General features: G+C 36.8%; 1 protein-coding gene across 1 annotated transcript in view; it reads left to right on the top strand.

The window, feature by feature from the left end:
- Window positions 1-17227, top strand: part of LOC128772491 (zinc finger protein 569) — a 33616-nt gene that overhangs the window by 4886 nt on the left and 11503 nt on the right. Inside the window, exon 3 of the mRNA XM_053906348.1 lies at window positions 7169-7226. Within this exon, the coding sequence (XP_053762323.1) occupies window positions 7212-7226 (15 nt within the window). The 5' untranslated portion in view covers window positions 7169-7211. The remainder of the gene's footprint in view (window positions 1-7168; window positions 7227-17227) is intronic.

Genomic DNA, 17227 nt, shown 5'->3' with positions numbered 1-17227 from the left:
ATTAATGTATCTTCTGTTTGCTCATTTATTCATCCATGTTTGTATTTCTGTGGTGTTAGTTATTTCTCTTCTCTCATTTGTGATTTTATTTATTTGGGTCCTGTCTCTTTTTTTCTTGATAAGTCTGGCTGGAGGTTTATAATTTTACAGTTTTTTTCAAACAACCAGCTCCCGGTTTCATTGATCTGTTCTGTTGTCTGGTTTTTATTTTTGTTTTTAACTTTAGTTAACATACAGTGCAATATTGGTTTCAGGAGTAGAGTTTCTATATCATTTATTTATGCTGTAATTTTATTATTTCCTTCTTTCTGCTGGCTTTAGGCTTCATTTGTTTTCCTAGCTCCTTTAGGTGATTGGGTTGTTTATTTAGAGTTTTCTAGCTTCTTAAGATAGGCTTGTATACCTATACATTTTCCTCTTAGGACTGCTTTTGTTGTATTCCATAGGTTTTGAACTGCCATGTTTTCATTTTCATTTGTTTCCTTGTATTTTTTTCTTTATTTCTTCTTTGATTTCCCATGTTGACCCGTTCATTGTTTAGTAGCATGTTGTTTAACTTCCCTGCATTTGTGGTTTTTCTTGTGACCCATTTCTGGTTTCATAGCATTGTGGTCAGATAAGGTAAAGAGGTCTTGTTTATATTATATTTGTGCCTCTATTACCTTGTTTCTCTCTACTCCTATTAGTAACTTTAAAAATTTTTTTAGTTTTTTTGGGTTCTATTCCATTTTTTAATATGAGTAAATATGCTTGATATGTGTATATTCATATCATCCCTCTTAGATAAATTTTAGGGTTATTTTTAATCTCACTTTTCTCAGATCACCTTAAATAAATTTGAAGATTGACTTGACAAGTTGAATGAAAAGTGTTTTTTGAAAGGTTACTGGAATTATGTTAATTTTATAGATAATATTGGGAAAGGTGTCATCATTACCATGCTCACTTCTATTTTAAAGCATGATATTTATTTAAGCCCACTTTTAATGAACATCAGTAAATCGAATAAATGGCTCTTACACAGCTTTTGTTTGCATTATTCTTAGTACCTTAGTGTTTTTCTTGCTTTTGTGATTGTGAATAGGTTAGTTACAATACCACAGAGATCTCCTACTGTGTTTAATTCACCTCTCTCCTGATTAAGCATTTACTTGTTTGTATCCTTTGACTGTCTTCCAGAGTTACTATCAGGCTGATCCTGACAGGTTTTGCTAGTTTTTTCAGTTTCTGAACAGACATGGACCCCTAGAATTTCCTACTCTTATATTTTTGCTGATGTCACTCCTATTCCTTTGCTTTTAACCTATCTGATGTTTATATTTAACATGTGTTTCTTGTAGGCACATATAGTTGGGTCTTGGTGTTTTTACCCACTGGTAACAACCTGTTTTTCCATTTTTGAATTTTGACCATTTATACTTCATGTTATTTATTTATATGTTTATTTGTTTATTTATTTATTTTTAATTTTTTTTTAACGTTTTTATTTGTTGTGAGACACAGAGACACAGAGCATTAGCAGGGGAGGGTAGAGAGGGGGAGGCATAGAATCTGAAGTAGGCTCCAGGCTCTGAGCTGTCAGCACAGAGCCCGACACAGGGCTCAAACTCACAAACTGTGAGACCATGACCTGAGCCAAAGTCGGTCGCTTAACCAGCTGAGCCACCCAGGCGCCCCCATATGATTATTTATATAGTTGAATTAATATCAGTCATCTTTGTAACTCTTTTCTGTTTGTTCCATTTGCTGTTTCTTTTTTTCCCTTCTGGACTTCTGTCTTTCACTGAACATGTTTCCATTTTGTCCACTCTTTTACTGTATCATTTATCCTTGTGAAAAGAAAATTGGTATTACTCTAGAGTTTATATATATTTTTATCATTCTTTTTTGTTTAATTTTTTAATGTTCATTTACTTTTGAGAGAGAGACAGAGCACAAGCAAGGGAGGGGCAGAGAGAGAGACAGACAGACAGACAGACAGACACAGAATCCGAAGCAGGCTCTAGGCTCCGACCTGTCAGCATGGAGTCCGATGCAGGGCTCGAACTCAGGAACTGTGAGATCATGACCTGAGCTGAAGTTGGACACCTAACCAACTGAGCCACCCAGGTGCCCCTACAATATATATTTTTACCTAATCTGAGTTCACTCTCAAAAAATGCTATAGTGCTTCAGATAAAGTGCAGGGAGCTTTATAACAGTACAGTTGACCCTTGAACAATATGGAAGTTAGGTGTGTCAAACACTGTGAAGTTCAAAGTCCACCTATAGCTTTTAACTCCCCCAAAACTTAATTACTAATAGCCTGCTATTAACTGGAAGCCTTACTGATAATGTAAACTATTGATTAACATGTATTTTTTTTAAGTTATATGTATCATATACTGTATTCTTACAGGAAAGTAAGCTAGAGAAAAGTTATTAAAATTATGAGGAAGAGAAAATACATTTACAGTATTGTACTGTATTTTTTAAACTTTTTTGTTGTTTTGTTTATTTTTGAGAGACAGAGATAGACAGAGCACAGCAGAGGAGGGGCAGAGAGAGAGGGAGACACAGAATGTGACGCAGGTTCCAGGCTCTGAGCTGTCAGCACAGAGCACGACGCGGGGCTCAAATTCATGGACCGCGAGATCATGACCTGAGCTGAAGTCGGATGCTTAACCAACTGGGCCACCCAGGCGCCCCAGTATTGTACTATATTTATTTTTAAAAATCCCCATATAAGTAGACCCAAATAGTTCAAACCTGTGATGTTCAAGGGTCAACTGTATTCCGAAGTCCTCCCTCTCATTCTTGTGACATTCCTGTCATTCATTTTACTTGTGCATGTGCTATAAAATCACCTAATACATATAATCACCTAATATAATTATTTCTTTAAATAAACATTTCTCTTTTAGAAAAATTAAGAATGAAAGAGCCAGAAGATTTTGTTTTAACTTCATTATCCCTTCTCTGATACGCTACTTTTCTTTATGTAGGTCCAAGTTTCTGACCAATATCATTTTTCTTCTGCCTGAAGAACTTCTAACATTTTTTGCAAGGCAGGTCTACTGGTGATAAAGTTCAGTTTCTGTTCATTTGAGAAAGTCTTTATTTCTCCACTTTTTTTTAAAGTTTTAATTTAAATTCCAGTTAGTTGACATACAGTGTAATATTAGTTTCCTTTGCTTTTGAAGGATAATTTCCCAGGTTAGAGAATTCTATGTTGGTAGGATTTTCTTTTAATACTTTAAATATTTTACTCCATTGTCTTTTTGTTTGTATGGTTTCTGATGAGAATTCTGTTGTAATTCTTATTCTTGTCGTGTTATACATAAGGTGTTTTCTTTTTTACTGGCTTCTTTGAAATTCTTTTCTTTTTTGATTTTCCATGAGTATGATATCCTTATGTATGGATTTTTGCTGTTTAGCCAGCTTGGTGATTTTTGAACATCCTGAATATCGGAGTAAAGTAGATCCAGATAATATCCAATGGGATATTATTCAGCCATAAGAAAGAATAAAATCTTGCCATTTGTGACAATATGGATGGACCTCGAGGGCATTATGCTAAGTGAAATAAGCCAGACAGAGAAAGACAAGTACTGTATGATTGCATTTATATGTGAAATCTAAAAAAAATTAAAAATGCCTCCCCTCCCCAAAATACCAAGGTCATAGGTAAAGAAAACAGATTGGGGGTTGCCAGAAGCAGGGGTAGGGTAGGGGATAAGACAAATAGGTGAAGGTGGTCAAAAGGTACAAACTTCTAGTTACAAGTCCTGGGATGTAATGTATAGCATAATGACTATAGTTTGCAATACTCTACTGCATATGTGACAGTTGCTAAGGGAATAGATCTTAAAAGTTTTTATCACAAGAAAAAAATTGTAACTATGTAAGATGATGTATATTAATTAGACTTATTTTGATGATCCTTTCACAGTGTACCCAAATATCAAATCGTTATATTGTACACCTGAAACCAATATAATGTTATATGTCAATTATACCTCAGTAAACAAAAAAACTTTCTAAAAAGGAAACTATACACCCAAATAATTTCACAAGTGAAATAGCAAACATCTAAGGAGGAAACTGTAACAATTCTATATAAACTCTCCCAGAAAGTAGAAGAAGCAGAACACTTTCCAACTCATTTTATGAGACCAGCCTTACCCTGATATCAAAACCAGACAAAGACATGACAAGAAAACCACAGACCAGAATTTTTCACGGACTTAGATACAAAAATCCTTAACATTGAATTGAAAAATTGAATCTAGCAATATAAAAAGGATAATATAACATGACTAAATGGATTCATGTTGGGAATACAAAATGAATTTTAAGTTCATTATTTGAAAATCAGTGACTGTACTTCACCAAAAGAGAGTAAAGAAGAACCATATGATTATCTCAATAGATGCAGAAAAAGCATGACAAAATTCAACATTTATTCATGAAAAAATAATTCTCAGCAAATTAGGAGCAGAAGGGAATGTTCTTTACTAAAGGTCATCTAAAAAACCTGAATACTGGAGTTTGCATTATACTTAGTGGTGAGATAATGCTTTACCTCTAAGATTAGCAACAAAGTGAAGATGTCCTCTATCACCACCGTTATTTACCCTTGTATTGCAAATCCTAGCCAGTGCAATAAAGCAAGAGAAAAACAAAGACATATAAATTGGAAAGGAAGAAATACGGCTGTTTCGATTTGCAGGCAACGTGATTATCTAGATAGAAAACCCCAAGGGGCGCCTGGGTGGCTCAGTCGGTTAAGTGTCGGACTTCAGCTTAGGTCATGATCTTGCGGTTCATGAGTTGGAGCCCTGCATTGGGCTCTGTGCTGACAGCTCAGAGTCTGGAGCCGGCTTCGGATTCTGTGTCTCCCTCTCTGCCCCTTCCCCGCTCATGCTCTGTCTCTGTCTCTCTCTCAAAAAAATAAACATAAAAAAAAGATATGTATTTACATAGTTTGAAACTAAAAAATTAAAAAAAGAAAACCCCAAAGAATCTACAGAAAAGCTCCTAGGTCTCTTCAATGAATGTAGCATGGTTGCAAGATACATAATCAGTATATGAAGTCAAATCATTTTTACATTCCAGCAATGAACAGTTGGAATTTGAAATAAAAAATTTAGTAACACTCCCCAAAATAAGATACTTAAAAATAAATCTCACAGAATATGTGTAGACACTGTATGCTGAAAACGAAAAAAAAAAAAAAATACTGTGATGAAAGAAATAAAAAAAATAAGTGCAGAAATATACTACATTCGTAAATCGGAAGACTCATGTTTTCATGTCTCTTTGATCTGTAGGTTAAATGCAATCCCAATCAAATTCCTAGCAATCTTTTTTATAGATATCAATGAGGATGGAAGTAGAACCCAAAATGCAAGGCAGAATGAGACAAATATATTTACCTGTACTGTAATATAAATGTGGCATAACTTCATTGAAGGTGATGGGGAAGAAATCCTCTTTAAATAAGAGCTCTCATTTCTTTTCATCATTTGTAAGTCCTTAACAATATATAAAGTCGTTTTTGTTGAACCATCCTTCCAGTTCACATACTGCTATTAGAAATTCTACAATGAAATTCATCATAAGGTGCCTCAAAGAAATTTTGGAGTTTTCTCTCCACTTTCCGTTTCTTGCCTGTACTTGAGAAATTTGATGATTCAGAGAAAGAAGAAAGACAGTAGGAGGGAGTCCTGATTGGGGTCTTCTGTCTGGCTAGTTGACGACTTCAGTTCACCTTAAGCAAATGCCCTTAATATGATAATTCCTCTTTTAACCTATGCCCACATAGACCCACGTCCACTATGAGAGCCAGAACTGTCTGGACAACAGAATGTGCTGGTATGCACCCTCAGGCCAAAGGGGCTGTGTGCAAGAGATATGTGCAGGGGGGAAAATATATATATATATATATCACAAATTTTTCCATAACCCTTCTCCTCTTAGCCAATATTTTGTCACATTGTAACTCATAGCTGCAGGGGATGCTGGGAAAGTGAGTAACTGGCAAAGGGAAGTAGGATTACCCTCATTGACCTGGATCAATCATGATTCATCCTTGGGAGAAGGTATATTGGCATGTGAAAAAATTAAGGTTTCTTTTTCAAGGAATAAGATGAGGGCAATGGCTATTGTTAGTAACATTATCTGCCACATGTGGCCTTTCGGAGTATGCTGGTTCTCTATGCTTAGCGAAGCATCAAATTTTCTTTCCAGAATTTTGTACTGTTGGTGCTGGGAAACTACTGAGATACCATCTTATTCTGTCCTCTCTTTTTTTTTTGTTTGTTTATTTTGAGAGAGCACGTGCATGAGCGGCGGAGGGGCAGAGAGAGGAGAGAGAGAACCCTAAGCAGGCTCTGTGCTGTGAGTGCAGAGCTTGACGCAGGGCTTGAATTCTTAAACCGTGAGATCATGACGTGAGCTGAAATCAAGAATTGGCCACTCGACTGACTGAGCCACCCAGGCACCCTAATATGAATTTTATTTAAAAAAATGAAATAGTGCTACTAGACTTGAAATAAAAAGAAGGAAAACTGTACTGTTTTTTTTTTCCCATCCCTAATTCCTATTGCCAGAAAAAAACACTTTCACCTTTTTTTAAACCTCTTTCAGCTCTTGTGTGATTTCTTATATATATTTTTTTTACTATGGCAAAAAAGAAATTCTCTTACCACCACCAATCTCCAATAAATATCACACAGACACACAAACTTCTCCTTACTCCTTCCTTGAAAGGATATAATTATATTACCATTTTGTTTAAATTCTCATTTAGTTGGTAATGTCTCAATACATTAAAATACCTTAGCTGTTTTGTCAGTTTTCTGATTTTCTTGGTTATGTGTGTTCATGAAGCTGTGTGTCTTCCTGCTTCCTGTGAACTATTTATTTTCTGATACAGAGCTATTGACAGATTCATGGGACATCCCCCACATGTGAAATCGTATTCTTATCCACCTTATGCCTAAGCTATACATGATCTTACCAGTCATCCTTATACCTCTCAGCACCTCTGGTGTGAATATTCTTGGCCTTTCTGATGGATCCAAGAATCATTTTGCTACAGGTTGACCTTTAATCCACCTTGTGGGTACAGGTTTCTGAAACCACAAAGCACACCTGGTCTAATGGCTTTTCTTCTCTTTCCCAGCTCTGCCTTTTTAAGCCCTGTCCATTACCAGACAGAAGAGGAAATGACTGAGTCCCAGGTAAATTTTAAATAGTATATTCTCTCCTTTATTCTACAGTGTAGTTTAAGGGGATTACAGTAATCCATACAGTAAATTGGAAAATCTTATATACATAAGCATTTTCAGAGGAAACAGAGTTGGAAGTTTAAGACCAGGAAAGAGTAAAAATGGTAATACCAACATTCATTCAGAGAGATTAAAGTTGGGCTTCAACTTTCAATTTCATTATTATTACCAAACCAGAGCAGAAATTCATTACATACTTTGCATTGTAAATAAGAATTAAAATGAACATTTCTTAGAAGTATGTTTGTCATTGGCACCTATTGTTGTAGGTCAGTGAATATATTATAGTGTGACCTCTTGCAGTTGAAAAACCCAGCTATTTTGATGGTCTGTTTTGATGAAGGAGGAAACAAAGAATGTACGTTAAAATAGCCAGCAATGGAAAGAATGGAAATGAAGAGTATCAGGAAAAATGATAAATTATCTCTTTCATGCAAAGGGAGACCACACAACAATAAAAAAATGGCAGATACTGGTTAGTCACAACAATATAGGTAAATTCACAAACCAAAGATATGGTTCCATTTATATGAAGTTTAAAAGCTGGGAAAACTAATCCCTTGTGATAGAAATCAGAATAGCAGGTACCCCTACGATATTTACTGGGAGGGGATATGAGAGAATCTTCTGGAGTGCTGAAAATGTTCTTATTTTGACCTAAGTACACAAATATATAAATGTATAAAAATGTATCAGGTTATGCACTTAAGATTAGTATATTTGCCATTTGTTCTATATGTATCATACATAATAGTAAAGAAGAATACTAGAATATCCTAAGAAATAGACAAGATGTGTGTCTTTCAAATGACCCTACATAATTATATTTTTCAATGGGTATTTGCTATAGATTGGGCCACAGTCTAATAATTTCTTGTAAATTCTTATAATTTTAGTCCACTGAAATGTGAACAGAGAGTATTTTTTATTTGGCTACTTATATATCTCCAGCCCCTAGAACATTCTATGCCTGGTATACATAGTTTTTGTGAGTATTTATGGTTTTAGTGAATTGAATCCATGTTTCCTTGTTTCTTCTTCATTTTACTCTTAGAATAAGTGATGTTTGCCTCCTCTTCAAGGATAATTCCTTTTCCTCAAAACTTCATCTTTTTCTTTATACTTCCTTTGGAATCTTTCTCTTTCAGGTTTATCCTGCACTCTTAGCTGTTAAACATATCTCACTTCACTGCCTTTTCACCCTCAGCTCAAAGCTTTCCTATACTGACATGTACCTTTCTTTGACGGTGTGTCCCTATCTCGCAGTTTCTCTGTATATCTAGTTTTTTTCCTGAAACTCAGTTAATTTTCAGTGAACACACTGTGTAACCTGCATAAGCAGTAGATCAAGAAATAGATCTAACAAACCATGAGATTCCTTCTGCACATTTCCAAGGCATTACTCCCACCCCAGGGTAACCACTATTCAACTACTGTCACCATAGATGATTTCTATTATTCATCTATATACTTTGTGTCTGATTTCTTTTGCCTAATACTATGTTTGTCAGGTTCATGTTGAATTATTGCATGTAGTTGTAGTTCAGTTAATTTCGGATTGCTGTATATTATTCAGTTATGTAAATAAACCATAATTTTATTTATCCATTCTGTTATTGATTGCCATTTAGGTAGTTCTTATTTCAGGACAATTACAAATACTATTGCTATGAATTGTCTTATAGATGTCTTTTGTTGCATATATGTACACATTCTTTTGTATATAAACCAAAACTAGAATTGCTAAGTTATAGACCATATATATATATATGTCACCTTTTATTGATACTGACAAACAGTTTTCCAAAGTGGTTGTCCAGGGGTCCTGGGTGGCTCAGTTGGTTAAGTCTCTGACTCTTGATTTTGGCTCAGGTCACGATCCTCAGGGTTTAGGAGTTCAAGCTCCACATTTGGCTCTGTGCTGATAGTAGAGAGCCTGCTTGGGATTCTCTTTCTCCCTCCTCTCTCTTTCTCTCTGCCCCTCTCCCACTCACACGTGCACATGCTGTCCCTCTCTCTCTCAAAATAAATAAACTCTAAAAAAATAAAATGATGAGTGCAATAGCTAATAAAGATAAATGGCTTAGGACTGCTTCTTTATCAAATAACCTGCAGCAAAATTACTATAAAGAACACTGAAAATAAGAAGATACATATCCATAGGAAACTTTCATTGATCTGTCTTAGCTCATGCTAGATAAACTAGACCAAGAAAAGAATGTATTTACCAATAATAATTTGATAGAGTTGGGGCACCTGGGTGGCTCAGTCATTTGAGCATCTGACTTTGACTCAAGTCATGATCTCACAGTTCGTGGGTTCAAGCCCCAGATTGGGCTCTGTGCTGACAGCGCAGAGCCTGCTTCAGGTTCTTGCTCTCCCTCTTTCTCTGCTGTCCCCACCCCACGTGCACATACTCTGTCTCTAAAAAATAAAAAGTTTTTAAAAAGTGGTAAAAAAAATTTGATTGAGCTACTAGATTAAGATAGTTTATAGCCTGGAAACAGTTACTATCCCTTATTTGGATATGTAGTAACCTGAAAACTGACCATGTATTAGGCCTGAAGAAAATTTAATAAATTTCAAACATAGAAACTATACATGTGATAGTTCTACAATACAATTAAATATGAAGTAAATAATAAAAGATTCAAAAAGAAAAACATTCACATAGAAATTTTTAAACTAAGATAAGCAACTCAAATCAACAGAGACCTAAAACTTTATGTTACAGAACATCTTAAAAAATAAAACAATGCATGGGGCACCTGGATAGTTCAGTCCGTTGAGCATCCGACTTCGGCTCAGGTCAAGATCTCACCACTTGGGAGTTGGAGCCCCGCATCGAGTTCTGTGCTGACAGCTCAGAGCCTGGAGCCTGCTTCAGATTCTATGTCTCAGGCTCTCTCTGCCCCTATCCTGCTCATGCGTGTGCATGTGCGTGCATTTTCTCTTTTTCTCTCAAAAATAAAACATTAAAAAAAATTTTAATAAGTAAAGCATTGCACAGGCTGAAAACAATATGTTAATAAACAAAAGAATGAAAGAACAAAATACACAGTTCTGGTAATTAGAAACAAAATAAGAAAATAAAGGAATTGGTAAGAATAAAATACAAGTCAGTTAGAAAAACACAAAATAGTATAACTAATAAAGAGCTGCTTCTTCCTCTGTCTCTCTCTTTTCTTCCTTTCTTTATTATTTGAAAATCTATGGGGCGGCTCAGTTAGTTGAGTGTCCAGCTCTTGATTTCAGTTCAGGTCATTATCCCAGAGTCATGGGATTGAGCCCCACTCAGGCTCTGCACTGAGTAAGGAGCCTGCTTAAGATTCTCTCTCCCTCTGCCCCTGTAGCCCGCTCACGCACGCTGTCTCTCTCTTAAAAAAGAATCTAGGAAGAGGGAGGGAGAAGTAGAATAAATGGCCACATACCCAGCTCCCCAAATTAGCATATTTTAGTATTTTGTCCTTTTGGCCTCAAGATTTTTTTCAACAGAATAATTAGAATATTACAGATACTTTGTCCCCAGATGCACTCTCATGAATGTTACCTATATCCGTAGAGTTCATGGGTTTTTTTGTTTTTTTAATTTTTTTTTTTTAACGTTTATTTATTTTTGAGACAGAGCATGAACGGGGGAGAGTCAGAGAGAGAGAAAGACGCAGAATCCTAAACAAGCTCCAGGCTCTGAGCCGTCAGCACAGAGCCCAACGTGGGGCTCGAACCCACGGACCGCGAGATCATGACCTGAGCTGAAGTCGGACACTTAACCGACTGAGCCACCCAGGCGCCCCCATAGAGTTCATGGTTTTATATTCTTATCACACAGATTTGTATATGTGAACACCACATATGTTGCTCTGTGTTTGAGATTTTTAAATAACTGAGAACATAATGGGCTTACAGTTCTGCAGTTCCTTTTTTTTCACTCCACATTGTGTTTTCAGACCTATTCATGTTAATATATGTATCTCTGACTTTTATGTCCTTTTCCATTGTTTTGATTTCCTTATGTCACTCCCACTCTATCTTAATTACCATATATTATAAATCTTGATCTGATAATGCAAATGAGTCCTCCATCTTTGTTCTTCTTCGGCATTGCCTTAGCTACTTGTAGCTATTTATATTTTTCATATAAACTTTAGAATTACTCAGTTTCCATAATTAAAACTACTGAGGTATTGACATTGAATTGAATTAAGTTTACAAATATGTCCATTAATTTCTTTTATGTATTTAGGTGCTCCTGTATTGGGAGCATAGATACTTAAATTGTTATATCCTCCCATTGGACTTATCCCTTTGTCACTATGTAGTACCCTTGCTGCATTTGTCTTAAGCCAAGCCAGTTGCAATGACCTGCCTTGCTTGTTGTGGGCACAGTGGGCAGGGTTTGCTCCCTGATTTGTTGAGAGGCCTGGCTGCCACCAGCATGGGCTTGTTGGTGAGTGAGGCCAGCTTTTAGCCTGTCGACCTACAATTAGCCTCTCTACAGCTGCAGGTGCACTCAAGGGCAGGTTTGCTCCCTGAACAAAGGGCTAAGAGACTCTGCTGCAGAACCTGATGTGCACTGGTATGTGGGGGCAGGCGTCCATTGGAGTGGCACCAGTCTGTTCAGAGCTGCCTGCGAGGATGGGGAAGTAGGGAGGGATGCCTTCTGCTTTGGAGGGATGCCTTCTGAGGTAGATGAGTTGGATGGAGAAGGTCAGTAGGGGAACATTGTGTTGGGGCACCAGCGCTAGCAGGTAGATGGAGAATGTTAGTGTTGGCTTTTGCAAGCCTCTGGCTTATCTAGGTTGGGAAAGGGGAAGAGAAATGGCTCCCACCGGCACTTTTGTTCCTGTCCCTCAAGCACTTCCTAAGATTAGTCAGTAATCTTCTTCACATATACCCAAGGTGCTTTTGAGACTGCTGTTTCTGTGCTTTCTCTCAGACCAACTTATTTAGTATGCTGCCTCTTTAAGGGCAGTTTCCTGTTGCCCTCCAGCTTTCCCAGAGTTAATCCCACCGATTTTTAAAGATCCCGGAGTTAAGCCTTCCTGGTTTTCAACACAGGCCTTACTAGGCCTCATGTTCGCAGTGCAGGTCTCCAGTGCCTGGTGTGTCTGGTGTGGTGTCTGATCCTAACGCTTCTCTGTGCTTATGACGTCCCTCCATTTTGCGGTTAGTCACACCAGGGGTTTGGTTCTCAACCACATCTCCACCTCTCTTATCCTTTTGAAAGTGGCCCTCTCTATGTGATTAGCTGTGGAAGGCTTGTTCTACCAGTCTCTACCAGTCTTCAGATTGCTTCCGGTTAGTTGCATAAATGTATGTAGCTGTTACCTCAGTGTGTCTGTGTGACAAAGTGGTGAGCTCAGGATCATCTTACTCTGCCATCTTTCCTCCTTCCTCCCAAATTACCTTTGAAATTATTCATTTCCTCGAAATTTTTCATTGAGATTGTTTCTGTATTTATTTTTAATTCTGTATGTTTTTAAACATCATTAAACGTGTTTCCGTCATTAAACTTGTTAAACATTTGCTGCCTGTATTATTTATGCTTAAAATATCAACTTTTAAATATAGAGATTTATGTATATAAGTTCTGGACTTCTAATTTTAAGACATTTATATTTTCACATTTACTAAATTTTTTCTTAAATATTTTTTAATTTTAATAATTTTTTTTGAGTTCTCTCACTCTTGAGCAGTTAGAATTTTCTTGCCAAATCTGTGGTGTTGGTTTTTAAACTTTATTTACTAGTTTATTGATCCATCTTCCTGAGGAGAAATCTGAGACTGAGGCAGTGTTAGCAAGAATTCATCTTATATGCTCCTGTCCTTCAGTGTGATTAGTGAAGTTACTAGGACCAGCTTTCTACATTTTGTTTTCTCTTCAACCCTACTTCTTAACCAGGTGCTTTGTTCAAGCTTAGTTTGGTCTTTATCCCAATTAAGGGGAATTCCCAACAACTCCCTGAATTTTAGGGTCTTAAAAATTTGACAGTTTTCTTTCTTTCTGCAGCTTTATTGAGCTATAATTTACATATAATACTGTGTTGTTTTAAATTACAATGATGGGTCAAATGGCTGGCTCAATTTATAGAGCATGTGACTCTTGACCTCAGGGTCACGAGTTCAGTCCCCACACTGGGCACAGGGATTCCTTAAAAAATAAAGTATACAAAAGTGTCGATTTGATATATTTGTATATTACAAAATTATTACCACCACAGGATCAGCTAACATCTCCATTCCGTCACATAATTATTTCTTTTTTGTGCTGAGAACATTAAGACCTACTCTCTTAGCAACTTCCAAGTATATAATATAGTATTCTTAACTATAATCACCTTGCTGCACATTAGATTTCTAGAAATTGTTTTATAATTAGAAGTTTGTACCCATTAACCAACATCTCCCCCATTGCCCCCAGTCCCTGGTGCCACCACTCTGTTTCTGAGAGTTGGCTTTTTAAGATTTCACATATAAGTGAGATTATAGGGTATTTGTTGTTCTCTGTCTCATTTATTTCACTTAGCATAATACCCTCAGAGTCCACCCATGTTGCAAATGGCAGGATTTCGTTTTCTCATGGCTGAGGCTGAATAACACTGTGTGTGTGTGTGTGTGTGTGTGTGTGTGTGTGTGTGTACCACATCTTCTTTATTTATTCATCCATAGATAGGTTGTTTCTATATCTTGGCTGCTGTGAATAATGCTGCAGTGAACATGGAAGTGCAGATATCTTTTCAAGATCCTGATTTCTTTTCCTTTGGATATATGCCCAGAAAAATATATGCTGGGTCATATGGCAATTCTATTTTGAATTTTGTAAGGAAGCTTCATGCTCTTTTGCATAGTGGCTGTACCACCAACAGTGCACAAGTGTTGCCTTTTTTCCACGTCCTCATCATCTCTTATCTGTTGTCTTTTTGATGACAGCCATCCTAACAGGTGTGAGATAAACCTCATAGTTTTGAGTTAATCATCATTTCCCTTATGATGAGTGATGTCATATATCTTTTCATATACCTTTTGGCCATTTGTAGGTTTTCTTTGGAAAAGTGTCTTTTCAGGTCCTCCAATCATTGTCTGATATATATATATATATATATATATAGAGAGAGAGAGAGAGAGAGAGAGAGAGAGAGAGAGAGAGAGTGTGTGTGTATACATATATATGTGTATACATATATATATGTGTGTATACATATATATATATATATGTATACACACACATACACACTCTATATATATATATGTGTATATATATATACATATACATAAATGTTTACTTTTACCTTTGAGAGAGAGAGTGTGTGAGTGGGAGAGGGACAGAGAGAGGGGAGGACAGAGGCTCCAAACCGGCTCTACCCTGACAGTGGCGGGCCCGATGCAGAGCTTGAACTCATGAACCATGAGATCACGACCTGAGCCAGAGTCGGACACTCAACCTACTGAGCCACCCAGGCATCCCAAGAGATTGTTTGATTTTTTGATATTGAGTTGTATGAGTTTTGTGTATTTTGGATGTTAACCCCATATCAGATACATGTTTTGCAAATAATTTCTCCCTTATTCTACTGATCCCCTTTTCACTTTGTTTATTGTTTCCTTTGTTTTTTTGTAGAAGCTTTTTACTTTATTGTTATCTCAATTATTTTTGCTTTGGAGGTCATATCCAAAAAAGTCTTTGTCAAAACTAATGTCAAGTTTTTTCCTTATGTTTTCTTTGAGGAGATTTATAGTTTCAGGTCTTATGTGTAAGTTTTAACCCATCATGAGTTAATTTTAGTGGCTGTTATACTAGGGGTTCAATTTCATTCTTCTGCATGTGATTATCCAATTTTCCTAACACCATTTGTTGAAGAAACTGTCCTTTGACTCCCTTGTCAAATATTAATTGACCTTGTATACATGGAATTATTTCTATATTCTTGATTCTAATTGGCCTATATGTCTATTTTTATGCCAGTACCATGCTGTTTTGATTATTCTAACTTTGTATTATAGTTGGAAATCAGGAAAGGTGATGTCTCCAGCTTTGTTCTTTCTCAGGATTGCTTTGGGTATGTGGGGTCTTTTGTGGTTCCATACAAATTTTAGTGTTTTTTTCTTTTTCTATTTCTGTGAGAAAAAAGCTGTTGGAGGGGCGCCTGGGTGGCTCAGTTGGTTAAGCGTCCGACTTCGGCTCAGGTCATGATCTCGCGGTCTGTGAGTTCGAGCCCCACGTCGGGCTCTGTGCTGACAGCTCAGAGCCTGGAGCCTGTTTCAGATTCTGTGTCTCCCTCTCTCTGACCCTCCCCCGTTCATGCTCTGTCTCTCTCTGTCTCAAAAATAAATAAACGTTAAAAAAAAAAAAAAAAGCTGTTGGAATTTAATAGGGATTTCATTGAATCTGTAGATGGTTTGGGGAAGTATGGACACTTTAACAATATTAATTCTTCTGATCCATGAACATGGGATGTCTTTCCATTTGTGTCTTCTTCCATTTCTTTCACCAAAGTGTAATATTCACTATACAGATCTTTCATATCCTCAGTTGAATTTATTTCATAGTATTTTATTGTTTTTGATGATATTATGGATAGAGTTTTCTTTCATATTGTTACAGTTGCTTTGTTGTTAGTGTATAGATGTAACTGAGTTCTGTATGTTGATTACTGAATTCATTGATTAGTTCTAACAGTTTTTTGTTGGAGTCTTTGGGAGTTTTTTTATATGTAAGATCATATCTGCAAAGACAGTTTTACTTCTTTCTTTTCTATTTGGATACCTTTAATTTCTTTTTTTTTTTTAATGTTTTATTTTTATTTTTGAGACAGAACATGAGGGGGGAGAGGCAGAGAGAGAGGGAGACACAGAACCTGAGGCAGGCTCCAGGCTCCAAGCTGTCAGCACAGAGCCTGATGCAGGGCTTGAACTCACGAACTGCAAGATCATTACCTGACCGAAGTTGGATGCTTAACTGACTGAGCCACCCAGGTGCCCCATGATACCTTTTATTTCCTTTTCTTGCCTGATTGCTCTGGTTAGGACTTCCAGGACCGTGCTGAATAGGAGTGGTGAGAGTGGGCACCTTCACCTTGTTACTGACCCTTTACCATTAATTATTGTGTTACCTGTAGGCTTGTCATTTATGTCATTTATTAAGTTGGTGCTCTTTAGTGCATTTTTCATTTCATTTTTTTGTATTCTTCTCCAGAATTTGTTTGGTTCTTTTTTATGATTTCTTTCTGAAATTTATCATTTTGTTCATGTATGTTTTTCTGATATCAAATTCTGTTTCTGTGTTTTATTATAGCTCTTTGAGTTTCCTAAAAACAACTATTTTGAGGGGTGTCTGGGTAGCTCAGTCAGTTAAGCATTTGACTCTTGATTTCGGCTCAGGTCATGATCTCACTGTCTTGAGATTGAGCTCCATGTCAGGTTCTGCACTGAGCACAGAGCCTGCTTGGTATTCTCTCTCCCTCTCTCTTTCTCTGCCCCTCCCCTACTCATGCTCTCTCTCTCTCTCTCTCTCTCTCTCTGTCTCTCTCCTTCCCTCTCTCCCTCCCCTCCAAATAAATAAATATTAAAAATAAATAAATAATGGGGCACCTGGGTGGCTCCATCTGTTAAGTGCCTGACTTCAGCTCAGGTCATGATCTCACAGCTTGTGAGTTCGAGTCCCGTGTTGAGCTCTGTGCTGTCAGCTCAGAGCCTGGAGCCTGCTTTGGATTCTGTCTCCCTCTCTCTCTGTCCCTCCCCCACTCATACTCTCTCTCTCTCTCAAAAAGAAATAAAAATTAAAAATAAATAAAAATCAAAAATAAATAAAAACAGCTATTTTGAATTCTTTATTGAGTAAATTGCATGTTTCCATGTCTTTGAGATCAGTTTCTGGTAGATTATTGTGATTCTTTTGTGGTATCATGTATCCTTGAGGTTTTCATGTTCCTTAAAGTTTTGCATTGCTGTCTTCA

Source organism: Panthera pardus, unplaced genomic scaffold (assembly GCF_024362965.1).
Source record: "Panthera pardus isolate Hobbes unplaced genomic scaffold, ASM2436296v1 HiC_scaffold_18, whole genome shotgun sequence".
Lineage (NCBI taxonomy): Eukaryota > Metazoa > Chordata > Mammalia > Carnivora > Felidae > Panthera > Panthera pardus.
This window is presented reverse-complemented; position numbering and strand designations above follow the sequence as displayed.